At 36.1% G+C, this 15,404-nt stretch overlaps 1 protein-coding gene across 5 annotated transcripts in view; it reads left to right on the forward strand.

Annotated features, from left to right (window-relative positions):
• The window catches only part of LOC131146217 (uncharacterized), a 72,876-nt gene that overhangs the window by 41,272 nt on the left and 16,200 nt on the right, over positions 1-15,404 (forward strand). For 2 of the 5 annotated variants that reach the window (XM_058095647.1, XM_058095646.1), the window contains exon 7: positions 6,142-6,464. The exons of 2 other annotated variants lie outside the window; for them this stretch is intronic. In XM_058095647.1, coding sequence (XP_057951630.1) covers positions 6,142-6,218 — 77 coding nt within the window. In that variant the 3' untranslated portion in view covers positions 6,219-6,464. Of the gene's footprint in view, positions 1-6,141; positions 6,465-11,026; positions 11,156-12,412; positions 12,859-15,404 lie in introns of those variants that run through there. One more of the 5 variants, XR_009134274.1, reaches the window with a different exon arrangement.

Raw genomic sequence — 15,404 nt, forward strand, 5'->3', positions numbered from 1 at the left:
CTCGCCTCTTTTCCCTTATGGGTTCGAGAGGGAGTATTAGTGTGCGTCCAGTCCCACATTGTCTCTGTGAGCAGTTTCAATGCCAGTATAAGATCCTCTTAGCTCTCTCTCCTTGACACCTAGGTTTTGATGATGAGTTCTCTAACATGGTATCAGAGCAGGTTCTCTGCCTATATTTTTTCAACACCGTTTGATTTTTTTTTTTTCTGCAATCATGTCTAAAATCACATCTCCAAAGATCTCCTCCTCCAATCCAACATCCTCATCAATTTTGGATGTGTCTTCTCCATATTTTCTCCATTCTGCTGATCACTCAGGTGCCATCCTAGTCTCCACTCTTTTCAATGGAGACAATTATCCTACTCGGAAGAGGGCTATGAAAATGGCCTTGAATGCCAAAAATAAGTTTGGTTTCGTTAATGGTACCCTTTTCAAACCAACATCCTTCTTAGTAGAAACTCAATTGTGGGAACGTTGTAGTGATATGGTCTTATCATGAATCCTCAACTCCATTGATAAATCCATTGTTCACAGTCTGATCTATCATGAAAGCCCCTGTGATGTATGACTGGATCTTGAGGATCATTTCTCTCAAAGCAACAATCCTAGAATTTTCAAATTGAAGCGTGACATTGCCACTCTTACCCAAGGCTCCATGACCATCTTTGTGTATTTTACAACACTTAAAGGTCATTGGGATGAACTCGTCATGCTTGCCTCCACACCACAATGCACTTGTGGTGTCTTAAAAGAAATAATCCGAATGCAAGACACTGAGTGCGTTTTTCAGTTTTTGATGAGGTTACATGACTCATATGCTTGAATCCATAGCCAAATTTTGGCTATGGATCCTTTACCTCCTATTATCAAGGTCTATTCAATTTGCATCAGGAAGAGAAGCAGCGCCTTCTTCATATTTCTAGTGTTCCAACAAAATCTGCCGTCATGGCGGTTCCTTATAATTTTTCTCATTCTCCTAATAGCAAGGAACGAGGGCGTGGTCGTACAAAATGTGACCACTGTGGCCATGATGGTCATTGGAAAGCCCACTATTATAAGCTGCATGGTTATCCCAACAACAAGTCTCAATCTCGTGGAACACCTGATCGAAAATTTAGTTCTTCAATGGCTGCAAACACTATCACAGGTTCTTCAACTTCTTCTGAGATTGCTATCCCTGGCCTCACCAGCGAACAATACCGTCAACTCTTGGACTTTTATCACCCTAAAACACTAACTTTGCCAATTTTGACGATAACCTTGCCTCTTGTCGTTCTGCTTCTTTTTCTAATACTGAATGGATTGTTGATTCAAGTGCCTCAAATCATATGACTTCCAATTTGTCTTCTTATGATAATATTCAACTTCTTAATCAGCTATGCCCCATTAAGCTTCTAAATGGTGACATTGTTCCTATAACTCATATTGACTTTGCGTTTTTCTCCTAATCTCTCACTTTCTAATGTTCTTTTATGTGCCTTTATTTAAATTTAATTTATTGTCCATCAGAAAACTTACCATTAATCTCAATTGTGTTGTTATATTTTTTCCTACCTTTTGTGTTTTTCAAGACCTATCAACGAGGAGGTTGATTGGAACAGGTGAAGTATGAGATGAACTTTACCACTATAAACCTTTCTCCGCCTCAGTTTTTTACTCTCAGCGTGTTCCTGACCTTACTCTTTGGCATCAATGTCTTGGTCACCCTTCTATTTCATGTATTCCTAAAACTTTAAATATTTTTTGTTCTCATTTGGCTTATGATGTTTGTGTTAGAGCAAAGCACACTCGCTTATTTTTTTCTTTGAATGCAAATAAGAGCACAATTTGTTTTAATCGGATTTATTGTGACATATGGGGTGGTTATCCTACAACTTCACATTCTGGTGCACATTATTTTTTAATAATCGTGGATGACTACTTGCGTACTACATGGTTCTATCTTATGCACATGAAATCTGATACTTTTACTTGCCTTAAAAATTTTTGCTCCATGATTAAAAATCAATTCAATTGCACTATTAAACATATGCGCACTGATAATAGTAAAGAATTTCTATCCAATCAACTTCAAACCTTTTTTACGACCAAGGCATTATTCATGAACGCACATGTGTGGATACACCTCAACAGAATGACGTTGTTGAGCCTAAACATCGCCATCTTCTTAATATGGCTCGGTGTTTACGTTTTCAAGCCAATGTTTCCATCTCTTTTTGAGGTGAATGCATTCTCACAGCCCCTTATTTCATTAACTGTACTCCTTCACCTAGCCTCCCTCATAAGTCACCTTATGAACTTCTTTTTCAAAAACCACCATCGTATACACACTTGTGAGTGTTTGGGTGTTTGTGCTGTGCCCAAACCGCTCGCCAATATTGCGATTAATTTTCTCCTCGGTGCTTTTCGATGTGTTTTTTTTAGGCTAACTTGCCTATCATAAGGCTTATTATGTATACGATCTTGAAAATAAAAAAAATTTCATCTCTTGTGATGTCACTTTTGAAGAAAATATTTTTCCCTATCATCTCATACCTCCAAATCCTATCTTCTCTAGTCCTTCCCCTTCCTATTCCTGATATCCACCCTTTCTACACTTTACCTACCCAACCAAACAGACCTATCCCTAGTCCCTCATCTCTTCCTATTTCTCCCTTGCTATCCTCATCGACACCCTCACCCTCTTCCCCACCACTCCCTCCACCCATCTCTTCACAGCCAAAATGAGTTGTCACACATCCCTCTTACTTAGGCGGTTATATCTGTCCTCTTTTACCAAAGTCCTCCACGACTTCACAAGTTTCAAGATCTTCCTCAGGTAGGGTTAATTGTCTCTCCTATTTTTTTATCTTATCATCACTTTTCTAATCATCATTTGGCTTTTATTTCTGTTATATCCCAACATCCCCACCCCACTTCATATTCTCAAAATGTGCACCACCCACATTGGCGTGATGCTATGACTACTGAAATCTAAGCCTTAGAAGCCAATCATACTTGGATTCTTCAACCCCTTCCATTTGGAAAAAAACCAATTGGTTGTAAGTGGGTGTTCAAAACAAAAATTCGAGCTAATGGATCCATAAAGTGACACAAAGCTTACTTGGTGGCCAAGGGCTATATTTAAGTAGCAGGTTTGGATTATCATGACTCTTTTGCTCCTGTTGCTAAACTAGTTACTGTTAGGTGTGTTCTTACAATGACTGCAACTCGGAATTGACATCTCTTCAATTGGACGTCAACAATGCTTTTCTCCATGGTGACCTCGATGAGGAGGTTTATATGACCCCTCCACCAGGTTATTGTCCACAGGGGGAGACTCATGTTTGTCATCTGTAGAAATCACTTTATGGCCTTAAGCAAGCCTCTCGCAATTGGTTCTCTAAATTATATTCTGTTTTACTTGCTGAGAGTTTCACCCAATCTTAGGCTGAAAAAAAGGATAAGCTGATTTTGATTTGCCAAAAACATAAATTACATACATTCAGAGATCAAGCCTTTGAAGGTCTCCTACTTTGCAATCTATTAAGAACAACCAACCAAATAAAAGCCTTAATTTTAGTGGGGACTTGACAATTTTAGAGGGGGCTTGGGCCTTCCAAATACTGTGATGAAGTAGAAAAGGAGTTATCAAGAATCAAATACATGAAAAAAAAGAAGAAGAGCAAAAACCCCTGATGTGTCTAAAACCCATGACTGGATGTCCCTATTGTTGGAAGGATGACAACCCTCTAGCAACAACAATAAGGAGACCTCCTCCATTAAGAGACCTACAAAAATGGAAATCTCAAGAGATACTATCCTGTTAGGTATCAAAAATGAGGAAATGACATCATTATGTATCAAGAGAAAGCAATATACATTAGGAAGTGAGAGGAAAAATAGTAAATCACCCAATGAAATGCCTTCCCATAAGTGAATACGAAAACCATTACCCTCAATAATTCCCCTGCATAATTAATTAATCAAACACTGTTAATCCCCAATTTAATTCATTATTAAATTTAATTATTTTGAAAATTCTATCCAATTTCTATTATATGTTGAGTTTGCTAGTGTTGGTTGTTTAGTCCCATCTTTGGGGTGTGTGAACCTTCCTTCTTTAGCAATTCAAAGTTGATACTGGGTATCTATTGATTACACCAGCGCTGGTCGTTGCCTTATTTTATAAATCATAATTCATTCTCTCTATTTTCTATTAGGGGATGCATCAATTACAGTTGTACTTGTGTATTGCTGATTACGCGTTAAAGTTGCGTAATTAGACGTTTAAAATCATGCATTAAAGAATATAATTTTAATTAAATGCCTAATTATGTCTAATGTTGTAACATTGAGCTCATTCGATAATTTTTAGATAATTATCCTATTTTTGCCGTAAATTTATAGATATTCATGTTTTATTATTGTAGGATAATTTTTGGAAATTAAATTCAAAATTAAAGTGCACATGAAAGCTCTCGGCATTTTCATGAAAGACCATGCAACACAAGTCAAAATCCGAGCTACCTAGGAAATTTGGACTAGCCATATGGTCGTTAGGCAACTTGGAGGAAAGAATAACACCTAATAAACAATGCATGTGGTGAAGCCAGGAGCAATAACATTAAAAGAAGGCCAAGCAAGAAATAAAAGAAGTTGTAGCATGCAAAATTCCTTAGGCTTGAATTGCTAAAGGTGGGCGTGCATGAGAAGACCTAAGTAACTGGACCGTGAGCTCAATTGGAGAGTCTTGGGTTTGGGCTTTGAAGAAAGAGGCCGTTGGGCTTGACAAAGCATGGGAAGGCTGGTGAGCAAAAGAAAAAAGGAGGGCCACAAAAATGCTTGATGTGACTACGCCTTTGGGAGGCATGCGACTGGGTCATTCTTAAAGCTTGCCGTATTCTTGAGCTGGCTTTAGGGCTGCTAAAACAAAAAGGGAAGGCTATTATTTAAAGGAGGTGATGCACACTATCTTGGAGGGGGGTCTGCTGGCCGAGGGGCTGGAGCACCGCAAGGGAACCCGAGAGCTGCCTATTGTGTTGTGCTTGCTGCTGGGCTGCTCCAACCCGAGAACTGTTCTCCCTCCTCTTCTCCAAACTACACGGCTACTCTCTCTCTCTCTCTCTCTCTCTCTCTCTCTCTCTCTCTCTCTTTTTCTCTTCTTGGCATTTTAAATACTCTTTATGTTCTTGTCATTGTTAGTTTAGTTTTGTTTTACTTAAGATTTATTGGACTTTGAATACTTGTTGGGTTAATTATATTGTTAAAGTTCAATTTTTTTTAGTCATTGTTGGGCTTGTCTCTCTTCTCTCTCTCTCTCTCTCTCTCTCTCTCTTCTTTTAAATAACTGTTTAAGTTAATCTTGCCTATTTGAGTTGTGTTTTAATTTAAGTCTTGAAATTTTTAATTTCCATTTGGTTATTATTATAGTTCAGATTTTAGTTTGTGTTTTTTTAAGTTCTTGATTTTGGTGTTAAAAATTTAGTTTTGGTTGTGTTAGTGGTTGATTGAAGATTTTTAAGGTTGAATGTTTCAGTTATGTGATAAAGTTTTCATTTTTTAGGTGTTGTCCGAAATTTCATACGTAGAATTTATTTATTGTCTGAATAGGATTTAATTGTCATCATTTGTTTCTTGTTATTTTATGCATATTAGGTTTTTATTTTATGTTTTAATTTTAGGTGTATAAATTAAATTTCACGTTGTTTTAATTTCGTCACAAAATCTCGAACATCCCAGAAAATTGAATTTGAACTTTGAACTGTGTTCAATAAACTTTTCTTTTCTTATATTCTTTTGGGATTACATTAATTTTGGAACTAAATTGCATTCCCTGAGGAGGTGATATGACCCTTAGACTAATTATTACATGACTGAACTCCTATACTTAGGATAACTTTTGAGCTGCTCATTTTTAGAGTGAGTCAAGTTTTTGGCGCCGTTGCCGGAGAATGTTAGTTTTAGTTTCAAACTAGTATTTTTCCCGTTATTTTAATTTTTCTCATGAAAAAGAAAAAAAAAAGAAAAAAAAAAGAGTTTTGAAGAAAATATGGTTGTACCTGCACCATACAATCTTATGGATTTTTTGTAGCCTATATACACACCACTGCACCATCTTACACTGCTTTACCTAATAATGCACTTAATTTCATGATTCAGCATGGGAGGACGTCATTGATACCTCAGTTCTACAGGATGGAATCCGAGTGTCCTTATCGGCACCTGATGGAGTTTGAGTTGACTTGCAATACTTTTTTTTTCTAGTGCTAGAATTGATGAATTTATTAGACTTCGTTTATTTACTTCTTCTTTGAAGAATAGAGCGAAGATGTGGTTTAATTTTTTGATGCCTCATTCTGTCTCTAATTGGGCTGATATGGAACGTGAATTTATGTATGAATTTTCTCTCTCACAGATAACTCAATTTTTGCAAGAACATATCAGTTAATTCAAGTAGAAAGCTGGCAAAAAATTTCATGAAAGCTGGGAGCGATTTGAAGATCTAGTTAATATGTGTCCCTACCATGGATTTGAATCATGGCGCCTGGTCAACTACTTCTACACTGCGTTGACTCCTGACTTGAAACATTTCATCCATACTGTGTGTTCAAGAAATTTCTTCGATAAGGAGCCTGATGAGGCATTAGATTTTCTGGATCATTTAGCTAACTATGCTTGACAGTGGAATACTAGGATTGAAAGAAGACCAATAGCAGCTTAACCATTGGGAGCAATGCATAGTGGAGACTGGTATGAACTGAAAGATGATTTTGATGTTAAGGCATGTTAGGTTAAACTCACCAGAAGTTTGGATGCTATGATGAAAAAGGAGAATAGTATAGAGCAATTTTGGAATCAACATTTCCAGTCCTATGCATCCCTTTATCAACCGATATATCATCCGGTTATTCCTCAACATCAGTATTAGCCACAACAGATCTCTCAAAGTTATGCACCTCTAGAATTTCAATCTAATGTAGCGCCTGCTCCACCAAAGAAGTCTCTTGAGGATACACTTCAGCAATGTATGCAGAATCTGGCTATAACCAATACGCAAACTCCTCAAGCCATCAACGAGATTAGGACTGATTTGACTAGGCTGAACACAAAATTGAGTGCATTAGAGATAGATGAATCCCTATTTCAAGCCTAGCCAAATACTCAAGTGCAGTCTGCAATCATGGAGCCGTCATCCTCTACTAAAGTAAATGTCAGGGATTGAAATGCTGAAACAAATCTCCACAGTGGTAAGGTGACTAGTACACTAGATAGGGAGGTTGAGCAAAATGGTAAGAGTTCAACTTTCAAGGAACCAGGTAAAAATGTTGATGTTAATGTTTCTCAAGCACCGAAGGTAACTTTTCCAACATCTGCTCCTCAAAGATTGGTTCTTAAAAAAGTGAATTCTTTGGAAAATATATTGAATAAAAATCCTTTCTTGTTAAAACAAAGAAGGCAGTCTGCACATATTTTGTTTGGTACCTTAGAACGTATTGATTTATTTGAGGCTAACTTTTGTGCAAGTAATAAGACTGATTCATTGTAGCGACTCAAATTTGGAGACTCGCCAGTTCAATTTATAGACCCGCACCCACCAGATAAAATTCCTCCAAAGCCTTCATCAGACAGACTGTGATTGTGATACTCCATGAAAGAAAGGGTTAAAAGGATTAGATGTTACTACCCATATCAACAAGGTGCACCTTTCTTTTCGGAAGCCTTCCCGTAAGAACTCCACGATTAAACGTGCTTGGCTTGGAGTAATCTTGGGATGTGTGACCTTTTGGGAAGTTTTCCTAGGAAGTGTGTGAGTGAGGAGAAAACACACTAAAAAGGACACGTGTTGGTCTATGGGGCTAGTCATTAGTCTGATAAGGCCCATGCCCCTATTGCGTGGTCCAGGTGGAGGAGGAGAGATGCAGTGCTCCCTGGCAAACCCAGGTTGGGGCGTTACAGTGATATTTTTCTTTCCTTTCTTTTCATTTTGTTTTACCTTGTTTTATTTTTAGTTTATTTTCAGGTACATTTTTTCGTAGTTTAAGTTTTTCTTTTCCCTTACTTCTCCACCCAAGTATGGCTCTACTTCCCTCCTTATGCTTTCACATTATGGACAATGTTTCATTTTAGTTTTGGGGTAGGGGGAGAGATAATTTGCATGTGCAAATGTGTGCTTCCATGTGATAGAATTTTAATGTGAAAATTACATATGATGTTTGCATGTTGGTTAAGTCCACCTTTTGAGAAATACTGGTATTGAGCTCAGAACATGCTAAATTCCTTATTTGTGAACGTTATATGCCAATTTTTTTTCTTCTTTCTCTTTTTGTGGATATGGAACATGTAGGATGTAGTGCAAATCAGAGTTTGAATTAAAAGAGAATTTTATCCATTTCACTTAGCTTCAACCAAGGGAAGGATGTTGAAAGTCTTGCTACACACACTACACAAGTTAGAAGACCTAGAAAGACTATCTTAGATCATTTCTGATTGATATACACTTCAGTTGTTTGGGACTCTAATGAACCATATCCTAATGGCTTAAAAAAAGAAAAGAAAGAAAAAAAAAATGGTTTGAAACAAATGAAAATAAGAAAAGGGTCAGGGATCGATTGCAAGAAGAAAAAGAGAGAGAAGAAAAAAAAAATCAAAAGAGGGAAACAATTGTGTATTGGAAAGAGTTACCTATTATCGACGTCCTAACTAATCAAGAAAGTGGGTGTCTTTTAAAGTGTAATAGCGTGAAAGCCACCTTTGTACATTCATGCACTGGAAACAACTACGTACTACCAAAGTCCTAACTAATCAAAAAAGTTGGTGCTTTTTAAAGTGTAATAGTGTGAAAGCCGCCAATATAATGGTTTTGAATTAGAGTAAGACTATGCGGTTGTCTGAGATTAATTGGCGTGTTTGAAACCGTTAATGTTTGTTGGTGGTCAATCATGGAATTCTAATCCTCTCTTGTACATGTGAGCTTGTTATACTCCATTATCTTGATTGTTTTACTAAATGATGTATAAATCTTTCAGTTGATACTTAACTTGGGTCAATCTGTTTCCTGTATTCCTAATCTTATTAAGCATATTTCATGGCATGTGATTTTCATGAGTGTTGGAATTTTAGTTGCTGCTCTTTCGGTCTGATTGCATTCACGTTATTTTCTAGAGACTAGCAAAATGTTAGTTTTGGGGGGGGGTGTGATTACGCGTCAAAGTTGCGCAATTAGGCATTTAAATTCATGCATTAAAGAATATAATTTTAATTAAATGCCTAATTATGTCTACTATTGTAACATTGAGCTCATTTGATAATTTTTAGATAATTATCCTATTTTTTCGTAAATTTACGGATATTCATGTTTTATTATTGTAGGATAATTTTTGGAAATTAAAGTCGAAATTAAACTGCACATGAAAGCTTTCGGCATTTTCATGAAAGATCGTGCAACACAAGCCAAAATCCGAGCTACGTAGGAAATTTGGATTGGCCATATGGTCGTGAGGCAACTTGGAGGAAAGAATAGCACCATATAAACAATGCATGCGGTGAAGCCGGGAGCAATAACATTAAAATAAGGCCAAGCAAGAAATAAAAGAAGTTGTAGCATGCAAAATTCATTGGGATTGAATTGCTAAAGGTGGGCGTGCATGAGAAGACCTAAGAAACTGGGCCATGAGCTCAATTGGAGAGTCTCAGGCTTGGACTTTAAAGAAAGAGGACGCTGGGCTTGACAAAGCATGGGAAGGTCGGTGAGCAAAAGCAAAAAGGAGGGCCACAAAAATGCTTGATGTGACCACGTCTTTGGGAGGCATGCGATTGGGTCATTCTTGGGGCTTGTCATATTCTTGAGTTGGCTTTAGGGCTACCAAAACAAAAAGGGGAGGCTATTATTTAAAGGAGGCTATGCACACTGTCTTGGAGGGGGGGTCTACTGGTCGAGGGGCTGAAGCGCCGCAGGGGAACCCGAGAGCTGCCTGTTGTGCTGTGTTGCTCCAACTCGAGAACTGTTCCCCCTCATCTTCTCCAAACTACACGACTACTCTCTCTCTCTCTCTCTCTCTCTCTCTCTCTCTCTCTCTTCTCTTATTGGCATTTTAAATACTCTTTAAGTTCTTGTCATTGTTAGTTTAGTTTTGTTTTACTTAAGGTTTATTGCACTTTGAATACTTGTTGGGTTAATTATATTGTTAAAGTTTACTCTCATTCTCTTTTTTTTTTTTTTTTTAAATAATTGTTTAAGTTAATCTTGCCTATTTGAGCTGCGTTTTAGTTTAAGTCTTGGAATTTTTAATTTCTATTTGGTTATTATTAAAGTTCATATTTTAGTTCATGCTTTGTTAAGTTCTTGATTGTGGTGTTAAAAATTTAGTTTTGGTTGAGTTAGTGGTTGATTAAAGATTTTTAAGGTTAAATGTTTCAGTTACGTGATAAAGTTTTCATTTTTTAGACGTTGTCCGAAATTTTATACGAAGGATTTATTTATTGTTAGAATAGGATTTAATTACCATCGTTTGTTTCTTGTTATTTTATGCGTATTTGGTTCTTATTTTATGTTTTAATTTTAGGTTCATAAATTAAATCTTATGTTGTTTTAATTTCGTCACAAAATCTCAAACATCCCAAGAAACCGAATCTGAACTGTGTTAAGTAAACTTTTCTTTTCTTATTTTCTTTTGGGATTACACACAAATTTTGGAACTAAACTGCATTCCCTGAGGTGGCGATTTAGCTTTTGGGCTAATTATTACATGACTAAACTCTTATACTTGGGATAGCTTCCGAACTGCTCATTTTTAGAGTGAGCCAATTGCCTTTTGTTGTCACTATCCCCTCTTCCTGATTATAACCTTGGGTAGTTAGTCTAGCCTTATTCTTAGTACCCTATTCTCATCTTTCTTATTTCTATATACCCATTTAGTTCCAATAATGGTATGATCATTAGGCCTAGGAACTAGGGTCCACACTCTGCTTCTTTCAAATTAATTAAGTTCTTCTTGTATGAACATCACCCAAAACTCATCCTCTATTGCTTCTTTAATATTTTTAGGTTCTTCTTGGGATAAGAAAGCAGAATGACTCACTAGGTTCTTCAAGAAAGATCTTGTGGCTACACCACGGGATGGTTCACCTATGATTTGATCTACATGATGGTTTCTAATGAATTTCCAATCTCTAGGTAACTCTTGAATTTCATTTTCATTTTCATTATGTTCAGATGATTTATCATTTACTTTTGAATTTTCATTTGCGTTGTTTTCAATAGATAATTTATCTAAGCATTTTCTAATATCAATATCATTTTCATCATCTTTCTTAGAAAATGGATTAGATTCATCAAACACAACATGAATAGATTCAATGACAGTCAATGTTCTTTTATTGAAAACCCTATATGCTTTACTATTAAGAGCATAGCCTAGGAAAATACTTTCATTAGATTTAGAGTCAAATTTTCCTAGGTGTTTATTATCCATAAGTACAAAGCATTTACAACCAAAAATATGAAAATAGGAAATATTAGGTTTATGGTTGTTCCACAATTCATACGGGATTTTGTCAAGTGATGGTCTAATTAACACCCTATTCATGACATAACAAGCAGTATTTATGGCCTCGACCCAAAAATATTTAGGTAAGTTATGTTCATTCAGCATAGTTCTACTCATTTCTTGTAATGACTTAATCTTTCTTTCTACCATACCGGCTTGTTGAGAGGTCTTAGGTGCAGAAAAGTTATGTGATATGCCCTCTAGGTCACAATAATTTTCTATGCCTTCATTTTTAAATTTTGTGCCTCTATCACTTCTTATATGAGTTATTTTATAGCCATTTTTCATTTTGAATTCTCCTACAAAGTTTGGTAAATTGTTCACATGATTCATTTTTTATGTGAGAGAAATAACACCCATGTAAACCTAGAAAAATCATCAATAATGACAAAAGCATATGATTTACCAGCAAGATTTTGCATAGAATTAGGACCAAACAAATCTAAGTGAAGCATTTCAAGTGGTCTAGTGGTAGATATAAATTTCTTTTTCTTAAAACTAGATTTTATTTGCTTACCTATTTGACATGCATTACAAATTTTATCTTTTACAAATGACATTTTAGGCAAGCCTTTTACTAATTCTTTTCTTACTAGTTTTGATAATAAGTCCATGCTAGTGTGTCCTAAGCGCCTATGCCATAACCAACTAGTTTCATTTATTGCAGAAAAACAAGTTACTTGTTGTGAAGCTAAGTTATCAAAAGTGGTAGTGTACACATTTTCATGGCGATCTGCAGTAAAGAGCACTTTATGATCTGTTTTACTTTCAACTATGCATTTATCATTTTCAAATGATACCTTATATTATTTATCACACAATTGATTTATGCTCAACAAATTATGCTTAAGCCCATCAACTAATAAAACATTATCAATTACAAGGGAAGGATCCTTACCGACCTTACCTATGCTGATGATGCGTCACTTTGCGTTGTCATCGAATGTCACACAACTTCCATCCTTGGGAATGATTGACGCGAATTTTGCCCTGTCACCGGTCATGTGTCGTGAGCACCAGCTATCCAGGTACCACCTGTCCTTGGAGGAGGACTATCTCAAACGTACCTACAAAATAGACTAAGTGATTGATGCTGGTTCCCAAATTTTGTTGGGTCCACGGGGGTTAGTAGTTGGATCACCCGTACTTTTCTAATTTTCACATGCTTATTCCTAAGTGGACAATCGAATTGAATATGGCCAATTTGTTTGCATTTAAAACACTTCATTCTACACTTAGGATCTTTAGGAGGGACTTGATATTTTGATTCACACGTGAAATGTCCCAAGTAAAGATTAGGTTGTCTAATATTTTCAATACCATTGAAACCTAGACTCTCTTTACTTAAAGAATTTCTTTGGGTACCAAATAGTTTTTGAAAGTTGCATTTGCCCTTAGTGAATTTAAAAACAACTTTGGAGCTATCCTCAAATTTCCTCTCAAGTTCCGCAATAATCACATCTTTTTCTTTCAAAATAGAAGCATGAGAGGTTTTTGCAATTCCAAATAATTTTGACCAATTTTCGCATTTTTTTTTTCAAATCATCATTTTCTTTGGTCATTTTATTCAATAGTTTAGATACATGAATAAATTCAAGTTGTAATTCTCTAAACGTAGGCATGCAATCAGAATCACAATCATCAGATGGATAATATGAAGATAAAGAACAAGAGGACGATACCTCATCACCGTGTGCCATCGAACATAGATTAGCAACCTCTGAGTTGCTGCGATCTGATTCTGAGTCACTGCTGCTTAATTTATCGCATGAAGTGCCTGCCTTCATGGCTTTCTTCTTTTTCTTATCCTCCTTTTTTAGTAGTGGGCAGTCCGGCTTGATGTGCCCAACTTTGTTGCAATTGTAACATGTGAGAGCATTTGATTTTTCTTTTATTTTTATAGACTCTCCCTTCTCAAATACAGACTCCCTATATCTTTTATATGACTTTCTATTCTTCCTGAGGAATCTGCTAAATTTTCTAGTTAGCATGGCCATATCATCATCATTGTCAGGTTCACTGCATTCACTAGATGTATTAGTAGAGGTTTTCAATGTTGTCACCTTCTTCGCCCTATTATGTTCATTGATTCTCTCATTTATGGCTAATTCATAGGTGATCAGGGAACCTATCAATTCATCTAGAGTCATGGCCTTACGGTCTCTACCATTAGAAATGGTCATAGCCTTAGCTTCCCAAACAGGAGGTATGCCTCTAAGAATTTTCCTAATCATCTCATATGTCGGATAGGTATTACCTAATGCATGCAGTGAGTTTATAATGTGTGTGAATTTAGTGTACATGCTCTGAATGGACTCACCTACATTCATCCTAAATGCCTCATATTCACTAGTCAGCATATCTATTCTACTATCTTTCACATCCCTAGTACCCTTATATGTGACTTCTAACTTATCCCAGATTTCCTTTGCAGTAGCACATGTCATTATTCTATTAAATTCATTTACGTCAAGACTACAATACAAAATGTTCATAGCAGTGACATTCAAACTAACAACTTTAATATCATCATCATCATCATCATATTCTTCCTCAGTTTTAGGAATTCTAGTTGTACCCTCTGTTTTCATAGGAACATAATTTCCTTTAATAGACGATCCTTCACACCTTCTAATCTGTATTTTGAAGGTAGATACGCATCTTCTGTTTCCAGAAGGTGTAATTAATACCACTAAAAATCGGAGGTCGTGTGGAAGATGAGCCATATAAGATCTTTTGCAAATAACTATTAGTCTATGCTATGTGGCTCTGATACCAATTGTTAGTTTTACCGTAATCACAAGAGGGGGGTGAATTGGTGTTTTTAAAATTAATGCCCTAGGTCAGTATCCTAACAGCAGTATATTCACGACCCTAAAGTAAATCTAGTGCAAGTAAAGTAAATCAATTGTATATGTACCAGAAATTAAATAACGCAATTTAATTAACTAAGCATGCACTAGAAAAACAATAAAGAGAAGTGACACGTAGAAGTGTTATCGAGGTTCGAAAAATTGCCTACATCTTCGCCTTGGCTAACAAGCACAAGGATTACCATTATAATGCTCACTTAAACGGGTGAAACGACACCTAAACAAACCAGGTCCATCAGCACAAGGCTGACCTCAACCTTTACACAATCCTTACCGGATTGAATTACCGCCCCCTTAGGTCACGGCTGGAAATATAACAGTATTCTCTCAATCAAATGGTACAATGATTATGCTTTCATGTAAAACAGATATGTACCCAATACGTGTAGTCACATACACATCAATGATATAGATATATTGTAAGCTCAGTGATGCAAATAGTTGTGCTATCAACACTCAATATAGTATAATCAGTGAGATGTTCAAGAGTGTTCAATACAAGCAATATCTTGGAATCTAAACAAAACACAGTTTAGTAGCAAATCAATATTTCAAAGATATGTATCAGATAATCAAACTAGTTCAAGAAGATTTTTCTCAATGAAATGAGCACAATACTAGTTTGAAAATATTTTGCTTATTTGAAAAATCTTTGCACAACAAAAATCCGAGCTATTAGACACTTGCAATAATAATACAAATATCCTAAGCTTACTTAGTTTATCCCAGCACAAGATTTATAATATCAAAATCTGTGGGATAAACCTAAGCTAAACTCCCCAAAAATAATATTAAAATCAATCAATCAAATGGGAGTTTCTAGCAAGGTGTAGCAAGCACAAGCACTCTAAATATGCTCTCACAAACTCAGAATATATCAAGGAAGTGAAGATTTGAGAGTATTTGGACAAAGAGTGTATTTTGAAAAGAGAGAATTTTTTGGCTAATCAACTTGCTAATTCTTACTAATTCTCACTAATGAGCCTATATTTATAGGCAAGGT

This window comes from Malania oleifera, chromosome 13 (assembly GCF_029873635.1).
Source record: "Malania oleifera isolate guangnan ecotype guangnan chromosome 13, ASM2987363v1, whole genome shotgun sequence".
NCBI lineage: Eukaryota > Viridiplantae > Streptophyta > Magnoliopsida > Santalales > Ximeniaceae > Malania > Malania oleifera.